This window comes from Cyprinodon tularosa, unplaced genomic scaffold (genome assembly GCF_016077235.1).
Source record: "Cyprinodon tularosa strain WSP-4 unplaced genomic scaffold, ASM1607723v1 ctg270, whole genome shotgun sequence".
NCBI classification, from domain to species: domain Eukaryota; kingdom Metazoa; phylum Chordata; class Actinopteri; order Cyprinodontiformes; family Cyprinodontidae; genus Cyprinodon; species Cyprinodon tularosa.
The window spans coordinates 2,090,815-2,111,281 of NW_024038975.1; the positions used below are offsets into that span (position 1 = coordinate 2,090,815).

A 20,467-nucleotide genomic window follows, 5' to 3' on the forward strand; every position below is an offset into this window, starting at 1 on the left:
AAACACAAATGTACACAGACACACTTTGAAACGAATGCCCACAGAACACAGTGGCTGTTGTTCATTGTTCATTCATTCATGTGGAGGGCTTGATGTTTGGCTTGGTACAGCATCATTTTTCAGCCCACTCTCTCCTTCCCTTCCATTCCCGGAGGGGCTTTGTCAACCGCAAGTCCACAACTCTGATTGTGCAACACAGTGGTTTCATTCAGACCAAAGGCACTGCTTCTTTGAGCCACGTCTAAGTTTTCTTGCGTCACCACTGGAGACAGAGCTACTTGCTGCAAACTGAATATTATTGTTGCTTTAAAAAGTTATGAGAACCCTACACTTAAGCTGCATTGTTGCAAAGGTTGTGATGGCTATTTTGACAAATGCATTGACGTGAGACAAGAAAAAAAAAAGGGCAAAAAAAAAAAATCCTGGTTTCGTAACAAACAACAAGCTTGTAATGAGATCAAATCTGATCCAGATGCTTGTAGATAACTGAAGTATATTCAGTAAAGGTCTAAAACCTCATTAATGCATGCATGTGTTCAAGGAAGCTTCAGGCAGCATCTTTCTGCAATCATAAAGAAACAGAAACTGTCCTTACCCTCAGCTGGACAGCCCCTGTGATTGGCCCACAACGTTCGAGTCGCTGGAGGAAAGAACTGGAGCCTTTTTTCTTTAATATCTGTAGATTGTACAAAAAACAAGAAATGTAAAATAATGAATATCTCATGCCCAACAGGCTCTAGAGGTTCAAAGACGCATATCAATACACATTACCTTCCTATTTTAATGTTTGATCTTAGCAGAAAACAGCCAATGAAGCTATTTAAGGCAATTGGACATAGCATAAATAGCTTTAGTAATTAATTCCTTTTCCTTCCATACCTTCTTGTTATTAGGTTTGCTCAGGCCTCTCTTGTAAAAGAGATTTGTAATCTTAATGATACATACTGGGTAAAGGTTATATACACCTATTTGATCACTCCCATAAGCAGATTGGTAGGGCTGATTTATCGCTTTTGAAATATAAAACAACTGTTGCCCCAAAGAAAAAGCACAGTTAAGACACATCATTATCATTAAAAGAACTAAATTGATTTGATAAATAATCATGATGAGATTTCTGAAATCTGAGAACAACTTTTTTGATTGATACTGTTTTATTTACAATCTGAAACACTGAGATTAGCGCAGCAACATTATGTTTTGGTACTGTGTAAAGCTGCTAGGACAGGTCTGAGAGGTGAAGGGGGCCTTATATAACTGTTTGCTCTCATTAGCTAATGAACCACTGAGACAGCAGACAGGATCTCCTGGAAGTTACACAACTTGATAACCTTTTTAATCACATATGTGCACAAGTGCTTTGTGTTTCTAGCGGGAGAAAAATAGGGATAAAATGTTACACTAGTGAAAACAGAGATTTATTTCATATGGGGCTATTGTGTAATAATTTGAGAAGTCAAGATACCAAAACCCAAGTTTTTTTTTCTGTGTGCATTCTTGGAAAGGTTTAAGCTCAAGAATGTCTGTGCACACAAAAACATCAATTTCCCAGAGGTTTATATTTAGACTCTGGATGGGAAGCAGCTTAAATTAGACAATAGCTTTACTAAAAATAGTGTCTGTGTTTCTCCAATGATAGTCAGTTCGCTGATCGCTGGGAAAAAGAAGCTGATGACAGGTGGAAAATACAGTGTTAGTGAGGAAACTATTTAATAAAATCTGCTGACATAAAAGGGACATCCACATTAAAGTATTGTTTGAAGACTAAATCACAGACTGCAGCTCTTCCCTGTGAAGATTACCTTGGTAAGATCTTGGTACCTCCGAGGCTGTTCAGGGATAAGAGTGGCATTGACAGGGGAGGCTGATGTTATCCTCTGAAGCAACAAGGCTGCTTTAGTCCCTCTCAGGCCAATGCGGCCCTGTGCAGCTGGCACCAGAGAACCAGTCTGAGTCAGCTTGGACTGGAAGAGCTGCTGCAGTAACACACTTTCACTGGCTGCCAGGCACAAAGCAACATACATGAAAAATCAGTACAGAAATAGCAATAGTATTGATTGAGAAAGGAAACAGAGAAGAATAGGAACAAGAAAAAGTGAGTAAAAGAACAAGAAATAAAATCAATGAAAGGGTTTGAAAAAAGAAAAGAGGGATGAAAGGGGAAGTACTGTAATTGTTAAGTTTGGGCTGCATGTAAACAATCTGTGATACAACAAGAAGGGTTGGCGCATGTCATTGTACAACACATGGAGCGAACTGTACAACAATGAGCCCTTTCAGAAAGCCAAACATGTGTTTGAATTAGGGTAAAGGGGCTCTTATCTATAAGGGTCTGTTAGAAATATATGGACAGAAAGAAAGAGTTAGATCAGTGTAAGTTTACATTCCGACTATAGAATGATGGAAAAAGCTCAGAGGAAGCTCAAAGTAGCCAATATGATCCCACAGAGTGCCATTCTGGGTCTCTGAGTAGGAGCCTTAGCTCCAGATTGCACTCAGGGCAGCTGGAAGCTGCTCCCTGCTCCCCAATGGAGATGAGGTGAATGCAGAAGACCAATTTTATTGGAAGGCAAAATGATGATGACAAAATAAAGATGATTATCATTATTGGGTTGTTGCATTGCCTTCCACTTTCAGAGATCACCTTTAATCACAACCATCAGATTAAATGGAGTAGGTTCAAACAAGTGATGTAACAAGCTATAGCACTTATGAACATGAAACTGTTTGTTATTCAAAAGAGGAATAGAAAGTTCTGCATGTTAATCGGTGGTAAAAGGAGTTTGATTCTATTTTGGAATAAGCAGCTATCTCTGTATGTCCTATGACTGCTGATCCCACATCTCTGGTGCAGAAATAGCAAAGTCTGCAGCAGCTACTATTACCTCTTTCTTCTTATCAAAATGATACCTTAAGAGTAATGACCATTGGTAAAGGAAAATTAAATAAAGTTTTTGTTCTTTTTTGAAGAACTGTCAACGAACCTTTATTTTTTGCTTTTCCTTTTATTAAACAAAAACTATAATAACTTCTTTAGTAACAGATAATAGACTCTGAACCTTTATGTTCATTAAAAAAGCAAACAAGCATAAAAATGGGATTTGTGTGTCTGAAAAGGTGAACTTTCTGAGTGACATTGCTTTATGAAATTTAAACAATTATTTTTTTTTCATTTCATGCAGAGAAGGTCCTTCCTTTTCTCCTCTTTTCTTTTCTTTTCTACATCTACATAGCGACCATACTGGTGCAGCTGCCTTGGGATGCACAGATCCACTCTTCCAAACTGTCTGGAACATGTACTGTAAAATATTCTTTTAAAGAAAGCTACTTTTTTGCACCTGTTATTTTTTGCTAAAGCCATGTTAGTAGATAAGCATCGACATGCTCGCACGTTTTTGCTTGCAAAAGCAATTTAGGGCTCCTTATTTGGTATCTTTGAAGGCCTATGTGTGCTCTATGGATAACCATGGTTGAGCTGATTGTGAGGACAAAATCTGAGCTGCAGTTCCACCTGGGTTATAGAATTGTTTTTTTTTCTGGAGATGCCTCTACAATGTAAAAAAAAATAAAATAAATAAATAACACAGGACTATATGGACTGTAATAATTTGTGAACAAACTAAACTCCAGAAGGTTTAAGATCAAAGGCTAATACAATGCTGACTAATTTGGAGAGAAGGTAATTTATTTCTGGACAACAGAAGCTTTTCTTTTATTCACCTTGAACAGATTTACTGAGAACTTGCCCTCTAGATCCTGCATTGACCTCTCTGTGATCTCATGATCTACTCTTTATCCTGTTAAAGGTGCCTCACATTGTGTTGCAGCAAATTATTTATAATAATTTATTTAATTTCAAATTGAACAGTGCTACGAAGTAAAAAGAAATATGCATAAAACATTATAATGTATTCCAAATACACACAACACTTTTTGTTATCAAGAGCAGCCCACTTTAAAAAAAAAACATGTTTGTGGCTACATGTTGATGCTAGGCTGCGTTGCATCGACTTGTCAGACAGAGGAATACCAGCCAAGCATGAGTGAAGGACTAGCCTTCAGAAGATTAGCCTCATCATGGAAATTATAGCAATTAGGTTGCTGGACGCAAGACTAAGCTGGCAGTCACACAACGGTTGCCTGTGTCCTGCGAGCCACAACACCCGCTTGTTTAGACAATATACACACAGACGGTGTCTGCTGCATATGGGCTAAAGCACACACATAGAAATATAACAGCGCTAAAACAAGGGGTGGGTTTGTGTTTTGCCATTTTTAACAAGAACGGGTCTTTGTTCACTTAAACTCTGACGCCACATTGTGCTCATATGCTTGTTATGTACTGGGTACTTACTTTTTATTGTAAGCAAGAGATTCTGCGGGAAGAAGTCTTTGTTTTTGGTCAGAGATCCAGTCAGATCATATGAAATCTATGACAGAGAACAAAACATAAAGTGACATTCTTCAATATTATTCTACTTTAAGTACTTTTGCAACATATTTAGACTTTTGTGGCAGAAGTTGCCTTTGTTCGTATTTATCTGAAAGGAAATGGGACAGAAATAGAGAAGTAGAAATAAGTGCTGAGTCTTCATTTTAAGATCCAGTGAGTTAGTCTAAGAGTAAAGCAGTTTATAAATCTAATTAAATGTAAAAAGTGATTTTCACTAGCACATGCATAAAACATACTATATGTAGGGGTTTTCACTTTATCTTAATGAGTGCTATTCTAATATTCATCTCAAATATCTTTAACAAGCAAGACAATGAACTGAACTGTTATATTTAAATTTAGATTCAATTTACATATTTAAGAGCATAAGGTAAGACAATCTGTTTCTTTTGATGTAGATGATAAAGCCTGAAGTCAGCTCTTCTTCAAACTGACAGAGGTAAAATACCAACCTATTCTTTCAGATCTTTAATTGTATAATTGTAACACTATCCAACACTATGGATGTGTATCAGGCATTTCTTAACTTAGATTTAACAGATTCTAAATTAAACTGCTAAACTTGTTTCAGAAGATTCAAGGTATTTCAATATATAATAAAATGTCAAAAAAACAAAACAATGGAAACGCAGAGATCCAGTCCTGTCTATATCAGGATAAAGATTGGTGACTTTCCAGACTGACCTAGAATCATTTCTCATTTCAATTTTTATGCTCACACAGTTTTTTTGTTGTTGATGGGGCCACTATTTAATGATTAAATTTACACCACACAGACCTCATGTTAAAGCAAACAATAGAAAGGCAGGGGATGTCTATTGAAACATCTCTACCATAATGTATTTGAGCAAACATTACAAGAAGGTACATTTTCTTTTTTACTTTAGCAATTTTGATCTTTTAAGGATTTCTCTAAAATGTCTTCTTGAGAATGTCAGTATCAAAGGCAAACTGAATTTCACAAACACTTTTAGTCCATATCAAGGTCATCACCTGACTAGACACTGTATTTGACAACAGAAGAGTTCTGCTTAAACATGATAAATAGATAGTTCATTTGTTTCTTCGAACTTTTTACTGGAAAATATTGTCCTGTTGTTATTTTCAAATAGTTAAATTAGCAAACAAAGTTAAGTTACACAAAGATTGACAGAGTTGTCAGTGGTTATTATGATATGACTGATCTGTGTGGACATTTTTCATTAAAACAGACAGACCTCTCCTGCATAGTGGCTGACAGTGAAGGCTGGTCCCTGGTCTTTGGGTGGGGGGTTCCCATTGCCATCCTTGGTGGTGAGTGAAAGCCCACAAATTGAACTGGAGCCCAGCTGGGTGGACAGCCTCTTGTAAAGGCTCTGCTCTGCAGGCCGTAAGCTTTGACTCTCTTCATCCAGCACACACAGCAGTCCCTGAGGCCTCTGGAGCAGAACAAACAAAAGCTCACATGTTATTTATGTTGGCCATATTCACAAGCACATTTGGTTGTAGTAAGGCATACTTCCTCTTGACATTTCTATTGATCCCTGTAGAAAATACCCCAACCCCTCTACATACATGCACACTAACAAACTAGGATCACTATCTTTGCAGGACCTTTCAACTGACTTCCATTTTTTTTCTACAGCCTAACCGTAACCCTTGTCCTAAACCTAACTATTATATATTCACGCCTAACCTTAAGCCCAACCTACTTTTAATTCACATCTTAGTCCTAGATGTGACCCCTGACCAAAAAACAATGATTTCTGTCGTGGGGGCACAACAAGGAGCAGTCGGTCCCCACAACTTGCTATTTTTCCAGAAAAAAGGCCCCAAGTATATTAAAAACAAAAACACACTATAAAAAATATGATTACATGCTACCCTTTGTTTCAAAACTTATTTTAATTAATACAAAATTAACTAACTGATTTTAGAGCTTGCTGATAATCATTCTTATTGCAGATTTTTTCAAAGATTATAAAGAGATTCAAAAAATATTATCTCTCGTATCAGCAACAGAGAAGATGTAAGCATCCCAGACAACAAAAGCAAATGCAAACCTTTGCAATATTAGCTTCACACACCCAATGATGGTGTCATTTTGAGGTCCCCCATCAAAATGTGTTTCCCGTGTGCTCAGCTCACACAACGCTACCATCTAATGATGCAAAGCTCTTCTCTAAAGATGTAATACTCTATTATAGAATTTATTTTGGTTGAAAATTATCTTACATTTTTCCCTCAGCGGTTAAATCTATTTGAACTGAAATGAAAGCACACAGTAGCAGATATAGATAAACAATTATAATAAAACAATTGCATACATTTTAAGGGCTTTTTCATAAATAATATTATTAACTCACAAATAATATTAACTCTGTTATCTGGTTTGGTAAACAGGTAGGTGACAAATTGCTAAATGACAAGTCCTCTCCTTATTGGTTTTGCCCTAATGAAGAGTTTTATTTTTAATAATTTAATAATTTTTATTTATATTATTTATTTTATTCATTTATTTTAAATTTTTTTTTTATATTGAAATTAAATCTTTTTTTTTTTTTTTTTTGCTCTTAACGAGAAGATCCCAGAGCCTATAAAAAACTTACACCGGTGTCAAAATGACCTTGAGGGTTTTACTTAGTCTTCGAGAGATAATATCAATATCGTAAGAACTCTGGATCAAAATGGAAGAGACCTTTCCAAACCAGATCATTATTTAACCTGAAGAAGGAAGTCCAGCACGGCGCCGTGGTTGCTGCTGGAGAGGGGGATCTCCATGGTGATACCCTCCTGCAGACACTCAGCCTGCTCCTGCTGGAAGAGCACCTCAGAGACATACTGCCTCAGCCGTTGGTTGGTCATGTTCACGCACAGCTGGAATGCACACACAGAACACGGTAAACACGTATCTCAGCACACGCCATGTAGTTCCTCAGAGACAGGCTGCTCAATGTTTTGAAAGCAAACAAAGGAACAAATATAACCTCAAACACATCCTGCTGTGGTAGTCAATGGGCCAGAAGTAAAGTGACTACTCATGTAACAGAGCTAAAGGGAAATTAGCCATTAAAGGGGACACCCTGTGGACTGTGTACACATTATGAAGCCTTCCTGTCAGCTGGTCCACTATGTTAAAGAAGTGAGTGGCTAAAATCTCTCCTATGGAAGCAAACATTTAAATGCCATGTCACTACAGAGGCTTTGGAGATGTATGTAGCTTCAGCTTTTTCACAAGTTGCATACATTAAGCTGAAGTTGGAAGCATCACTTGTGAATACAATGGGAAGACTAAGGCATTTAAATCTAATTTAAATGCTTTTATTTAATCTAATTTAAATTTGCCAGCTTAACAGGCTTACCAAAAATTACAAATGTTTATTTTTTGAATGCAATTGCAACTTTTTTTGTGCGCATCGAAAATCTGAATCTGACACTAATATTTAATGTGTCTAAGCAGCACTAATCACACTTCAAATGTATTGTTGACCACTTTTTAAGACTATTTATGTAAGTCAATCAGGAATCTTGATGCATTTGTTCAGGCATCTAAATTTAAATCTGACTAGAGAAACAAATGTATCACACACTGACATTACATGACTCAATTCAATTCAGTTTAATTATATAGTGCCAATTCACAACACATGTCATCTCAAGGCACTTGAATTACCTGACTCCACTTAAGCAGCACCTTAATACCTCCCAGTTAAAAAGAAAGTTATGTGCACCGCCGTCAACAACCGAGCAGCCACACTGAAAAATAAGATCCATTCTGTATAAGGTTTCAAGAAGCAGAATATGGTCTCTAACGAGTTAATATGTTATCACTTAGTGGACATTAGGATACTGTTTGGCTGAGATACTTTTTTTTTCTGTATAATGTGGTTTATTTTCCTAAATTATGAAGCTGGTTGTACCTACAATAATTACATGGCTATAAACTGACAGATGCAGCAGTCAAGATCAAATGTAATATCTATATGTTGTATGTCCGTAGAAAAATTATACATCTAAGGACTTTGATACGGCTCAATGTATATAAGCTAATTCAGATTCTGCAATTTTTTTTTCTAGATTCAAATCTTTAGTGCCTACATGATTATTCTAAACTTTGTAAATTCTCGCATTTTTTCATTTTTATGTATTGCTCTCACATGATATCTGCAAAAATATTAAATTAAGCTTCTAAAATATCTTTGCATAAATAACGATCCAAAAACTGTGAGCAAGTGTTGCTGCGTTGTTTGAAAAATAGCCTGGTTCAACCAGTCTATTTTGAACAAAAACCAATAAAACAAGTGAAACCTGTTGATTTTTATACTGAGATGCCAGACCACCTTGAGACAGATTTTCATGGAAAAGCCGTGATCTGATGAAATCATGGATTTAAATGGCAATTTGAATGGCCATTATTTGGTTTGTCTATATACAGTACATTTAATACCATCAGAGTCTTAATAGAGTCCATTTATTTCCTATCCCTTAGGGATGAAAAAAGTATTTTTGAATTGAACTTAAATGATTCAAGGCACCTTTAAAACTATATCACTCAATTGACTTACTTCTTCTGTAATAAATGGGGAAAGAAACATTGGACTAATTTTTCCAGGCATCATTAACAGTTCTGTTTTTTGAAGCCTTTTCTTTAGAAATTGTTCAAATAAAAAACACACCATTTCAATGCCTTTTTTAAACCCTGTATCTCTTGTATTTTATTAAAAGGTCATCCTAGGCCAGCATCTTTATCAGGAGCCACTCTGTATACAAGAAACATGTATTAATCTACTGAGATTATATGCTGTATTGTTTTTAAAGTTAGTGAAAACACAGGGATGATAACATGCAACATACTCTCAGTAGTTTAGGAAGGTTGTGGGTATGGTGTAGTTATTTAGCATACAGCATTTTTATTTTAAAGATCAGCTCACTTAAAGAAATAGAATAATTTTTTTCGCCATTAGGCAGATGAATGCCTCAAGTTTCTGCAGACATTCTCATGTTCAAACATGCAAATAATTACAAAGGCCATGTAATAACTGAAAACTGATGTCATAAGTATGTTGTAAATTACATGCAGGAATAGCCTGTGTCTTAATTTTGGGATGTAGCTAATATTAAGCTTGATAAATGTGATGAAATATAGAATGTGCACCATAGACTGCTACTTTTAAATATATATTTTTAAGCCTTTAGTTTAATATTTTAATCTGTTCTGTTAGATGACATATGGCATTTGTTTAATGGAGGAAATAACAATTAAAAATATAAATCTATAAATCTCCAATAGTTTGTATGAAATGTAACCATTTTAATAAATAATAAGGTTTCCAATCACCCTTCTACAGACAGTGATTCTAGAGACAGCACTCCAACATGACAGAATTTGTTATGCTTGATCTGCTTTTGTTTTCAGAAAGAAATAAATAACAACAAAAGCATACTGTCTGTCTTTTCATTCAGATCCTGCTTGAATGAAATGGTTTAATTATGCCCTTGACTTTCACTTAGGAGAAAACACATTGAAAATTGAATGGGTGTCCATTCAAGTCAAATTTCTGATATTATTACCGTTTGGGAACCTCAACAGGAATGATTTTGCTTTCCTTTCAAAATCATGTTATTATTGTGGAGCAACATTGCTAAGACCACAATTTTGGGTTACCCCCACCCTTACTTTGAGAAATAGGAAAATAATTGTTTGTAGCAGAGGATCATTGTTATTGTGTTTTTGTTTTCTTTGGATTTGTCTTTTGTTTGTCTCCCAGAGAGTCTAGCCCATTAATAGCTTAGTCTCAGCAGGTGGTTGATTGAGTTAGCTCATTAAAAAAAATGCTGAGTAGATAAAACAGAGCCTGACAAACAGTTCTAATTAACAAGCTCTAATAACTTTGATCATGCCACGCCTATGTAGTATACTTGTGAGTTCATGCTTGGGGCATATGAAGGTCCAAACATGTCAGAGCTTGCATATCACTTATGTGACATCTCTAAAATAAGAGAGCCTTGTGTTTGTTGATCTAAAATGTGCTTCACATCTTCTATTCTGCAAATGGTTCATAATGAGTGGTGATATCAAAAGGGCAACTCTGAATGAAGAATTTAAATAGCTTTGGATAATTTTTCTGATTGTATTGCTTTTTTTTATCTCTTGGCACTTACAATTACTTGAAACAAAAGAGTCACACAAACCCCCTCACTTACGCTTGGTTTGGAGAGTATCCAGATGAGTAAAGCCACTTATCCTTCTGCCACGCCAACAGAAACAACACTGTCACACAAGGCTTTAAAAGCTAAGAGAAACACTCACTGGAGTAAAAGCTGGAAGAAACTGCTGCTTCATATGGGGTAGTTACCTCATACAAAACAGTAACCAGTCTCTTAAACATTATAAACGACAGTTGTAAAAGGCCAAACGTGGAAATATGTACACAATGCACAATGGTTTAACTGATGTCCTACAACACTTCAACAATTTGAGCTCCTGCAGACTATTCATGCATTCATGTTGCACCCACATCAATCCAGCTATCATTTATAGACTCCCCTGATCTTTCTGCCACCAAAACGAGAAAAAAAAGACCTGTCAAAGGAAATTTGGAACAAGACAGTAGATCTCAGTAGATGAAGTGATTACTGGGGGAAAGGAAAAATAATCAAAATGACCAATAGCCATCCATTGTCTGGAGCTGCATGCCAGATCTTGGCCCAGGACATGAGGATGATGATAAGATGAAGATGATAAGAAAGGTGAAAGATCAGCAAGCAGAGGTTGTTAATGAAATAAAAGTAGATGGGCCATCTTAAACCAGACAACACAAAATGCTTTATTGGGCAGAAACCTTGCATCTCAATGTTATGGTACAGACATGTTAAGCTGCGCATACACTGTACAATATCATTGCACCCAGCTACAGCTCTGTATACTACAGTACACAACACTGTATATTATATGATGCAGGAGGCAGTTAACCTATGGTGTACTGTTTCAGCCTGAAACTCGGCCCGATCCAAAAAATTCTTGCACTACTGGAAAATCGGCCCAAAAAGGACAAAAAGTTGTACAGGCTTTAGATTTCATAGCATAAAACCAAATGATTTAGATAAAGCTTAGGAGAAGGCACTGCTGTAAAACACTTCCAAAACCATCTATTCTAGGTTCTAAATCAGGGATCTCCAACCAGTTGACCTATGGTGTACTGTTACTGGACCATCCATCCATTTTCTAACATGCGTAATCCCAAATGTGGTTGCCAGGGGTGCTGGTGCCCATCTCTTTCATCTGCCAATGGGTGAGAGGTGGGGTACATCGAGAGGTCGCCAGTCCATTGCAGGGCAACATAGAGACAAACAGGACAAACAAACCACTGCCGCACACACTCACACCTGAGGAGAATTTAGAGAAGCCAATTAAGCTAACTGTCATGTTTTTGGACTGGGAGGAAGCCAGAGTACCCGGAGAGAACCCATGCATGTTCAGGGAAAACATGCAAACTCCATGCAGAAAGAGAATCAAACCCAGAACCTTCTTGCTGCAAGGCAGCAGTACTACCCACTGTGCCAATGAGCACATTACTGGACCAATGAACGATCAATTCATATGTGGAGTAGTTTCTACAGTGTTGATGAGTGGAGCATGAAACCAGTTTATTTGAAAAAAAAAAAAAAAGGGTGCAGGAGTACAAGCGGTCAAGCTAACCAGATGGTTTTTACTTTGAAGCGTCTACATCATTTCACTCTTTTTTCCTGTAAGTCAAAATTAGAAAGAAATGACCATACATTTTAGAGACAGTACTTTTGATTTTAAAAGAGAAAACTCAGGAAACCAATAAGGGATCATATATTTATTTCATCTTACTTTTAGATGTAACAGAAATGAGCTACAAAAATTAGATCAGTGCATCTCTGAAAGAAATAGAAGAAACGTTTCCTGCTTTGTGTTTTACTGTTGCTTACACTAAATTGTTGTGTTTTCTATAAATGTTGGGAGTTTTTTCTGCTTATTCTACTTAAAATCAATTTTGGGTTTGGACAGAAAACATAAAACAAACCTATACTTATGATTGCTTTAGGCTCACCATCTTTAACCTTTGTATTCTTGGCAATGTTTTCTGTTATGTTTAGCGATGTTCGCTGAAATGAGGTGTTTTCGTATGAAGTGATCATGTTTTTACTTTAACTGTTATGTGTTGGTTAGAGAAAATATTTTTCTACAAACATGATTCCTATCTCCTAACAAATGCTGGGGAAGAGACACAGATGGGTTTGAGACTGTAGCAATCGTTTCAGTTATCAGTTCATCTGAGGACAGCTGAAAATCACGCCACAGTCAGCCACAGACCTCAGCTCATTCATTACAATTACACACAAAAATGTCCAGGCTTAAACAGATAATAGCTCCAAATATTTCAACAATTTGAATATTCTTCAGTTCAGCAAAGCGAGGAGTTGTACAAACTTTCCTTTTTGAATTGCATAAATCTAAAAGGAAAATCCCATCTCACCTGTTCAAATTCATTTCTTTGAAATTCTTCAAACCCAAACATGTCCAAGATACCAATTTCCATAGCGGGATCACTGGAAGGGATAAAACAATAAAAAAATACAAAATAAAACATACAATTAATGAACAACACAGCTTATTATCTATCAGTTTGAGTTTGTTGTGATGCTCCACCAGCAGTCAGACATGTTAGGGTGTATATGCAGCAAAATCAGAAAGAATGGGAGAGCCGTGAATGTGTGGTTGACAAATTTATTATATGTAGTGGTATGTGTGTAAACAAGGCAAGGCACAAACACATTCCAGAAGATGCAGTGCGGGTTTGGTGTCGGGGTGTGATAAGGCTCCACAACAAGCAAACTAAGGATCCCATGACCTCCACCTGGGAGTGTTTGTGTCTTGTTTTTTTTTTTGTGTGTTTTGTAAGACCTCCAAGCTGTCTGGACCTTGGGTGTGTCTGCTTGTTACATTTTCACTTGCATTTCTAATCATTGACGTAATGTATGCAAAGTATTAAAAACTTTCACCCTGCACTGATGCAGCATTTCAATAGTGTTAGACACATGACGATTGGTTTTCACTGGAAGTTTTGAATTTTTTTGTTATGATAATTTAAACATACATAGCACTTACCCAATGATATCTTCCTGCCCTTGAAGGTAGTCGTTGATGCTGTTGACTAAATAGTAGAAGAGGCGTCCGTAGATGGATTTAGCAAGCTGGTCCCTGTACTGCTCTGCCATCTCTACTGTGTGGCATCTATTAATCACATCCCCTGAAAAAACAAGGCCATAGATTATATCTGGCCCTTTCAGAATTAACATTTCTGTTACGTGTTTTATTCAACTTCTATTAAATAAGGGCAGCTGAAACTGTCACATTCATTTCTTTATGTAAAGCCACTCCTGGACCAGAGAAATGTGAAAAGCTACTTCACTGGGAACAAAAAGGACTTGGCTTTCCCCCCAAGGACCAAAGAAAATGTTCAATTTGCTTTGGGAATCAAGATCCAAGAATCCAAGCAACTTAAGATAATGTGACGTTTCCACTTAAGGTATTATATAATCTACTGGTGTTGGTCCCTGTGTTTTATTAAGCTTAATGTCAGTGCAGCTATCTTTCATGGAATTTGAGAGAATGTCATGCCTCCTGAAAAGAAGAACCAGAGGATATCGAACTCCACCACTGTGACCAATGCGGTTATATATGCAATAGAAACCCCTGCAAATACTGAGTGCATGTTACTGTAAAGTTCAAGGAAGTAACTTTAAGAGGGCATACGTACATTTCTGTACAAAAGTATTCCTTATTGTGCTTTTGAAATACTGACATTTTCTAAGAATTCTTAAATTCGTGGTTTCGCTTCAAAAACATATTTTCCGGAAGATTCCTGTTAAATACATGCTCATTCATTGGCTCAACTTTCCATTATATAATATATTAATTATAGGGCTGAAATAATTAATTGGATTAATCTTGATTAATCGATTACTGAAATAATCATCAACTAATTTAGTAATCGATTACTTGTTAAGTGGAAAATATTGACTCTAAAATGTGTCTGTAGCTGACAGAGTGACCCACTTGGAGCAGCATCTATACCAAAATTGTAAAAAAAAAAATATATATATATGCATTTTGCATTCAAGGTTAAAAAGTCTGTAAATATCCTCTATCCAGAACTCCTCATGTGGAAAGGTTTGACTTTCACCTGGTTTAATTTGATAAAAAGTCTTTTTTTAAGGAACCGTTGGCCATCTGATTTTATTTCAACAGATGAGTTCATTTGTAAAATAATCATTAGTTGCAGCCCTACTAATTACTTACAGAATTGTGGGGAGAAAACATTAACAATTAGCCATATTATGAAACAAGGGCTTTTTATTTAACTTCTAACTAATTTTCTTTTTTTTTATTACCAATTTAAACTAAAATAAACTTGTTTTACTTTTGTATTTAAGTCTCTACTCTAGTCTATTTTCAAAAATAACTTTTAAAATTCAATTCTCCCATGGGCAGATTGTTTGCTGCCTGTATGCATAAAATTAAAATAAAACAAATATTTTATTTTGCTTTACATTAACAAGAACCAAAGTAAATCAGATTAAGTATTGCTTTATAAACCCCCTAAAGAGAGCGACCTTTTATATACTTAAATCACATAAATAAGGTGTCTTTGTAAAAAACAATGAATGTTATGCAAAATGCCAAATGATGCAGGATAAACTTTATCAATTTTAACTGAACACTACAATTTATGAATTGGATAGGATGATCTAAGCACTTCTCTCTGAGGTAAAATGTAAGCTGATTCTCTGGAAGAGTGAGCTTACTTGGCAACAAAAATAATCATTTAAGCCACAACCTTGTTTTTCAAGGGATAATGGTTTGACAAAAAAATAAATATTTGTGCTGTTAATTTCTGCAATGTTTAAATCATAAAAAACATGTCACATTATATTGTGATCTGTGGGGATTTGGATTTATGTTTTCTTTATAATCTATATTCTTCTCCCTTGTTCACTATGTATTCTATCAGTTATTTTCCCCAATTTCCTCATTTCAGCTTCAGTTGTTCGCCATTTTATTTCTCCAGCCTAAATGTCTCTCAGTTAGTCAGCTTTTGGTTACGCCATTTTGTTTTCTTTTCCTCTTTTGGTAATGTATTATTTCTGATTCACCTCTTGAATTTATATTTTATTTTTGAGTTGGTTGGTTTACATTTATTAGCCTGACTCTTGCCTCCTTCCTCCATTTGGGTTCTGCTTTGAAACATTTCATGCGTATTGTATATTAAACTTCAGTAATCATGCAATATGTTTATACGTCATGTTTGTATGCTGTGAGTGTGATATCGAATGCCTTCCTTGTGCACACAATCTGAGTCAATATATCAGTTTCCTGTGTCATGGATGTTGTTTTAACCCTAACAACCTATCTACACCTTTTTGCAACAATCAAATAGTTCTTTAAATAGGCTTTTTTCATTTTAGGAAAAACGGAAATCTCTTTAGGTGCATGGCTTGCAAAACTGTAGGACAGTCCATGCACGCTGATTTTTATATATATATATATATATACCGGTATATATATATACAGGTGCTGGTCATAAAATTAGAATATCATGAAAAAGTAGATTGATTTCAGTAATTCCATTTAAAAAGTGAAACTTGTATATTATATTCATACATTACATACAAACTCATATATTTCAGATGTTTATTTTGTTTAATTTTGATGATTACAAATGACAACAAATGAAAATCTCAAATTCATCATATCAGAAATTTAGAATATTGTGAAAAGGTTCAAAATTGATGGCCCCTGGTGCCACACTCTAATCAGCTAATTAACTCAAACCACCTGCAAAAGCCTTTAAATGGTCTTTCAGTCTAGTTCTATAGGCTACACAATCATGGGGAAGACTGCTGACTTGACAGTTGTCCAAAAGACGCCATCGACACCTTGCACAAGGAGGGCAAGACACAAAAGGTCATCGCTAAAGAGGCTGGCTGTTCACAGAGCTCAGTGTCCAAGCACATTAATAGAGAGGCGAAGGGAAGGAAAAGATGTGGTCGAAAAAAGTGTACAAGCAAGAGAGATAACCGCACCCTGGAGAGGATTGAGAAACAAAACCCATTCAAAAATGTGGGGGAGATTCACAAAGAGTGGACTGCAGCTGGAGTGAGTGCTTCAAGAACCACCACACACAGACGTATGAAAGACATGGGTTTCTGCTGTCGCATTCCTTGTGTCAAGCCACTCTTGAACCACAGACAGCGTCAGAAGCGTCTTGCCTGGGCTAAAGAGAAACAGGACTGGACTGCTGGTGAGTGGTCCAAAGTCATGTTCTCTGATGAAAGTAAATTTTGCATTTCCTTTGGAAATCAAGGTCCCAGAGTCTGGAGGAAAAGAAGAGAGGCACTTCATCCACGTTGCTTGAAGTCCAGTGTAAAGTTTCCACAGTCAGTGATGGTTTGGGGTGCCATGTCATCTGCTGGTGTTGGTCCATTGTGTTTTCTGAGGTCCAGGGTCAACGCAACCACATACCAGGAAGTTTTAGAGCACTTCATGCTTCCTGCAGCTGACCAACTTTTTGGAGATGCAGATTTCATTTTCCAACAGGACTTGGCACCTGCACACAGTGCCAAAGCTACCAGTACCTGGTTGAAGGACCATGGTATCCCTGTTCTTAATTGGCCAGCAAACTCTCCTGACCTTAACCCCATAGAAAATCTATGGGGTATTGTGAAGAAGAAGATGCAATACACCAGACCCAACAATTCAGAAGAGCTAAAAGCCACTATTAGAGCAACCTGGGCTATCATAACACCTGAGCAGTGCCACAGACTGATCGACTCCATGCCACGCCGCATTGCTGCAGTAATACAGGCCAAAGGAGGCCCAACTAAATACTGAGTGCTGTACATGCTCATACTTTTCATGTTCATACTTTTCAGTTGGCCAACATTTCTATAAATCCTTTGTTTTTATTGGTCTTCAGTAATATTCTAATTTTCTGATATGATGAATTTGAGATTTTCATTTGTTGTCATTTGTAATCATCAAAATTAAACAAAATAAACATCTGAAATATATGAGTTTGTATGTAATGTATGAATATAATATACAAGTTTCACTTTTTAAATGGAATTACTGAAATCAATCTACTTTTTCATGATATTCTAATTTTATGACCAGCACCTGTATATATATATATATATATATATATATATATATATATATATATATATATATATATATATATATATATTATATATATAAGCAAGTTAAAGTTGATCAAAATTGATTCTGTGCCTGATCAGCACATTACACTCAGCAGAGCTGTCGACCACCCCAAGATGGCGCCACCAAATCACGTCAGCGCCCATAGGCGTAAGCAATCGATGTGTGGTCTGCTCATATTATGTCTATGTAACAAAGTGCCTACACAGTCTGCCATCTTAAAAGTACAGATGCTAGCGAGGGATAAAATACTTTTAAAGTGCGAAAAAACATCATGTTTCCCATTGCTGGTAGTTAAGTATGATTGAGAGGCAGCAGTGAAGATTATTTTGGGATGATAACCCAACAAATGAAAGTTTGCACAAATGCAGTCCCATCAATATGCAAGCAGCACCACAAGAAAGCAAAAACAAAAGAAATTAAAAGATTATAAAATGGAGAAATAAAAAAAAACTAAGATAAACATAGAGCAAGCCTTCTCCAGGTGGAAGGAGCTAATGAAGGAGAAAGTTTTTAAAAGGGACACTGAAGTCGCCGTGCTTCTCCTTGATGTGTAAGTGAACCGTACTGCCTAAATTAGTGTAAAGCTAACTTTTACTATTTGGTTTAATTAGACAGTGTCGCTCCTTACTATAGACAACATAACTGCAAACATAAACTAGAATTGTGGGTTTACATGAATTTAGTAGCTTTCAAAGCTGCTGTGAACGCTAGCTTTTGTTACTGTAAATGCCAGCTGATAGACTTCAACTCACTTCAGATGTCATGGTTACATCTGCATTAATTTTTTTGGCAGTGACGCAGAATAGTGTTTGTTTGAATGAAATACACTCCATTTCACTTCAAGATAGCAGTCCACACCTTTAAAGTAATACAGTTTATTGGTGGGAATTAGAAAACTATATATGAAACAGTGGTGTTTGTATTTTATTATAACAAAAATGCCATTAGAAAAATAACAATACCAGTCTCAATAATCAGTAGAAAAAAAGTCGGCAATTGGCATTACAGCAACTAAACACTTATAACTTCTGATGATTAGAAGGGCTCTCTGTCACCACCCTAATCATCTACAGATTCTCTATCAGATCCAGTCAGTGCTTTGCTACAAAATACCCATATTACTGACATTCAGGAGAAAGTTGTTGGTAAGCTTAATACATTGAATGTAAATATGCCAGGGAGTACAATATGACATTTTTTAGCTTTACTTACTTAAGCAAGAGTACTTAGGTTGTCTGAAGAGAACAGGAAGGGCTCAGACTACTGTTGACCAATAAGATCAGCTCTAGCATTTATGGTTTCTTTAGTATCAGACATATTTCCTTCCATCAAGATTAAAACCTGAATAAAATATTGATGTAGGATGTTCGTTCAATACCTTTGATGTACTGAACGTCAGAGGTGAGGGCAGTGCTTAGATCATTAGCTGACACCTGCAACAATCCAGCAACTAGGAAGAGGACAAGAGAGAGAAAAAACAACAGGATGAAAACCTGAAAATAACAGCATTAAAAATAATGGAGAATCTAAAAGGTAAATCTGATAACCTTCCAGACCCCAGTGTGCTGTGATGATGACGCTCTGCTATAGTAACAGGACAACAATTAAGCCGTGCTACAGCTGATTCCTGCTCAACTAATGGGAAGAGCTGGCAGCGATTACTCATCATTCTACTTGTGAGCATAATCCATAAACAAGTGGCACAAACAGGTGACGGCAAACCCAGAAACACTTTCCTGACATCACCAGCCATGACTTCACATCTCCCTGACAACGGCTTACTCTTTCCCGTCTGGACGATGACGCTGCTGTTTACCACTTTGTAAAGGGTCGGGGGTCGCACGAGCACAGGGAATAAGTGAGTAATGGCAAAATAAGGCTGCGAAAATAAGAGGCTCTAACAGGGGGAGTATACCTCACACACTTTTAGACAGCTGCTGGTTGCCAAACATGTGACTGTCTAGCCCTTAGCTATGTCTAAACTAGATATTCAAGGGGAAAAGTGAGAGTGGAGCAAGATAAGGAAGCATGAGGGGTTCCACTCTCACAGTGAGTATGGTTTTAGAGGAAATTAGGTAATGAGGGTCCAGCTGTGACAGAAGTACAGACCTCTATCCAGCAGCTGCAAGTCAGAAGGGAAGGCTGAATTGGTATCTTTCAGGGCAGTGAAACGCAGGTCGCCAATATGGAGAACAGCGGAGAGCAGCGTGAATACCGAGTCAACCTCCTAGATAAAAAAAAAGAAAAGAAAAGGGGGGGGGAGTTAAGGAATAATGGAGTACAAAGAAAGTAATATTTGAAAGGTTCACATTTCAGATTTTGTGTGCAATGAATCAGATTCATACATTAAAAAAAAACATATTTTGAACATTTCAAATTTCCCTTGTTTATACTTTGTGCTGCAGAAATTCAATGGAATAAACTGCTATCCTAAAGCTTTAGAAATAGTTTCATAAAGGTTTCCAGATTAAAGAAGAGTTTTTTTCAACCTTGGTATTTATTTATTAATCTGTTGCATTTTGAGATATCTAACCCTATTTTTAAAATATTTCACAGGTCAGGTAGGAATTATACAGGGGCTTGCTTTATATTTAGATGGGTTAAAGTGGAAAGATTTCAATTATTATTTGAAAATTGCATTTTTCTAGGAATAGACATGTTTATTTGATATCTAAATTTTCTTCAATTTTCTGAAAAAAATTGTTTATTTTGCTTTAAACAAAAACAAAAGGAGAACAAAAGCTTTTGCAATTGTCTGGATCTATAGTGTCTAATTTTCTCTC

General features: G+C 36.4%; 1 protein-coding gene across 4 annotated transcripts in view; it reads right to left on the reverse strand.

Moving 5' to 3' along the window:
- Nucleotides 1-20,467, reverse strand: part of myo16 (myosin XVI) — a 128,544-nt gene that overhangs the window by 30,252 nt on the left and 77,825 nt on the right. For all 4 annotated transcript variants that reach the window (XR_005281177.1, XM_038289661.1, XM_038289662.1 and 1 more), the window contains exons 18-26: nt 19,794-19,911; nt 19,063-19,134; nt 13,569-13,710; nt 12,937-13,009; nt 7,157-7,309; nt 5,671-5,871; nt 4,355-4,430; nt 1,803-1,999; nt 596-676 (exon numbers count right to left, since the gene is read on the reverse strand). Coding sequence is in view for 3 of the 4 variants with exons in the window: in XM_038289661.1 (XP_038145589.1) it covers nt 596-676; nt 1,803-1,999; nt 4,355-4,430; nt 5,671-5,871; nt 7,157-7,309; nt 12,937-13,009; nt 13,569-13,710; nt 19,063-19,134; nt 19,794-19,911 (1,113 nt within the window). In the remaining variant the exon portion in view is untranslated. The remainder of the gene's footprint in view (nt 1-595; nt 677-1,802; nt 2,000-4,354; nt 4,431-5,670; nt 5,872-7,156; nt 7,310-12,936; nt 13,010-13,568; nt 13,711-19,062; nt 19,135-19,793; nt 19,912-20,467) is intronic.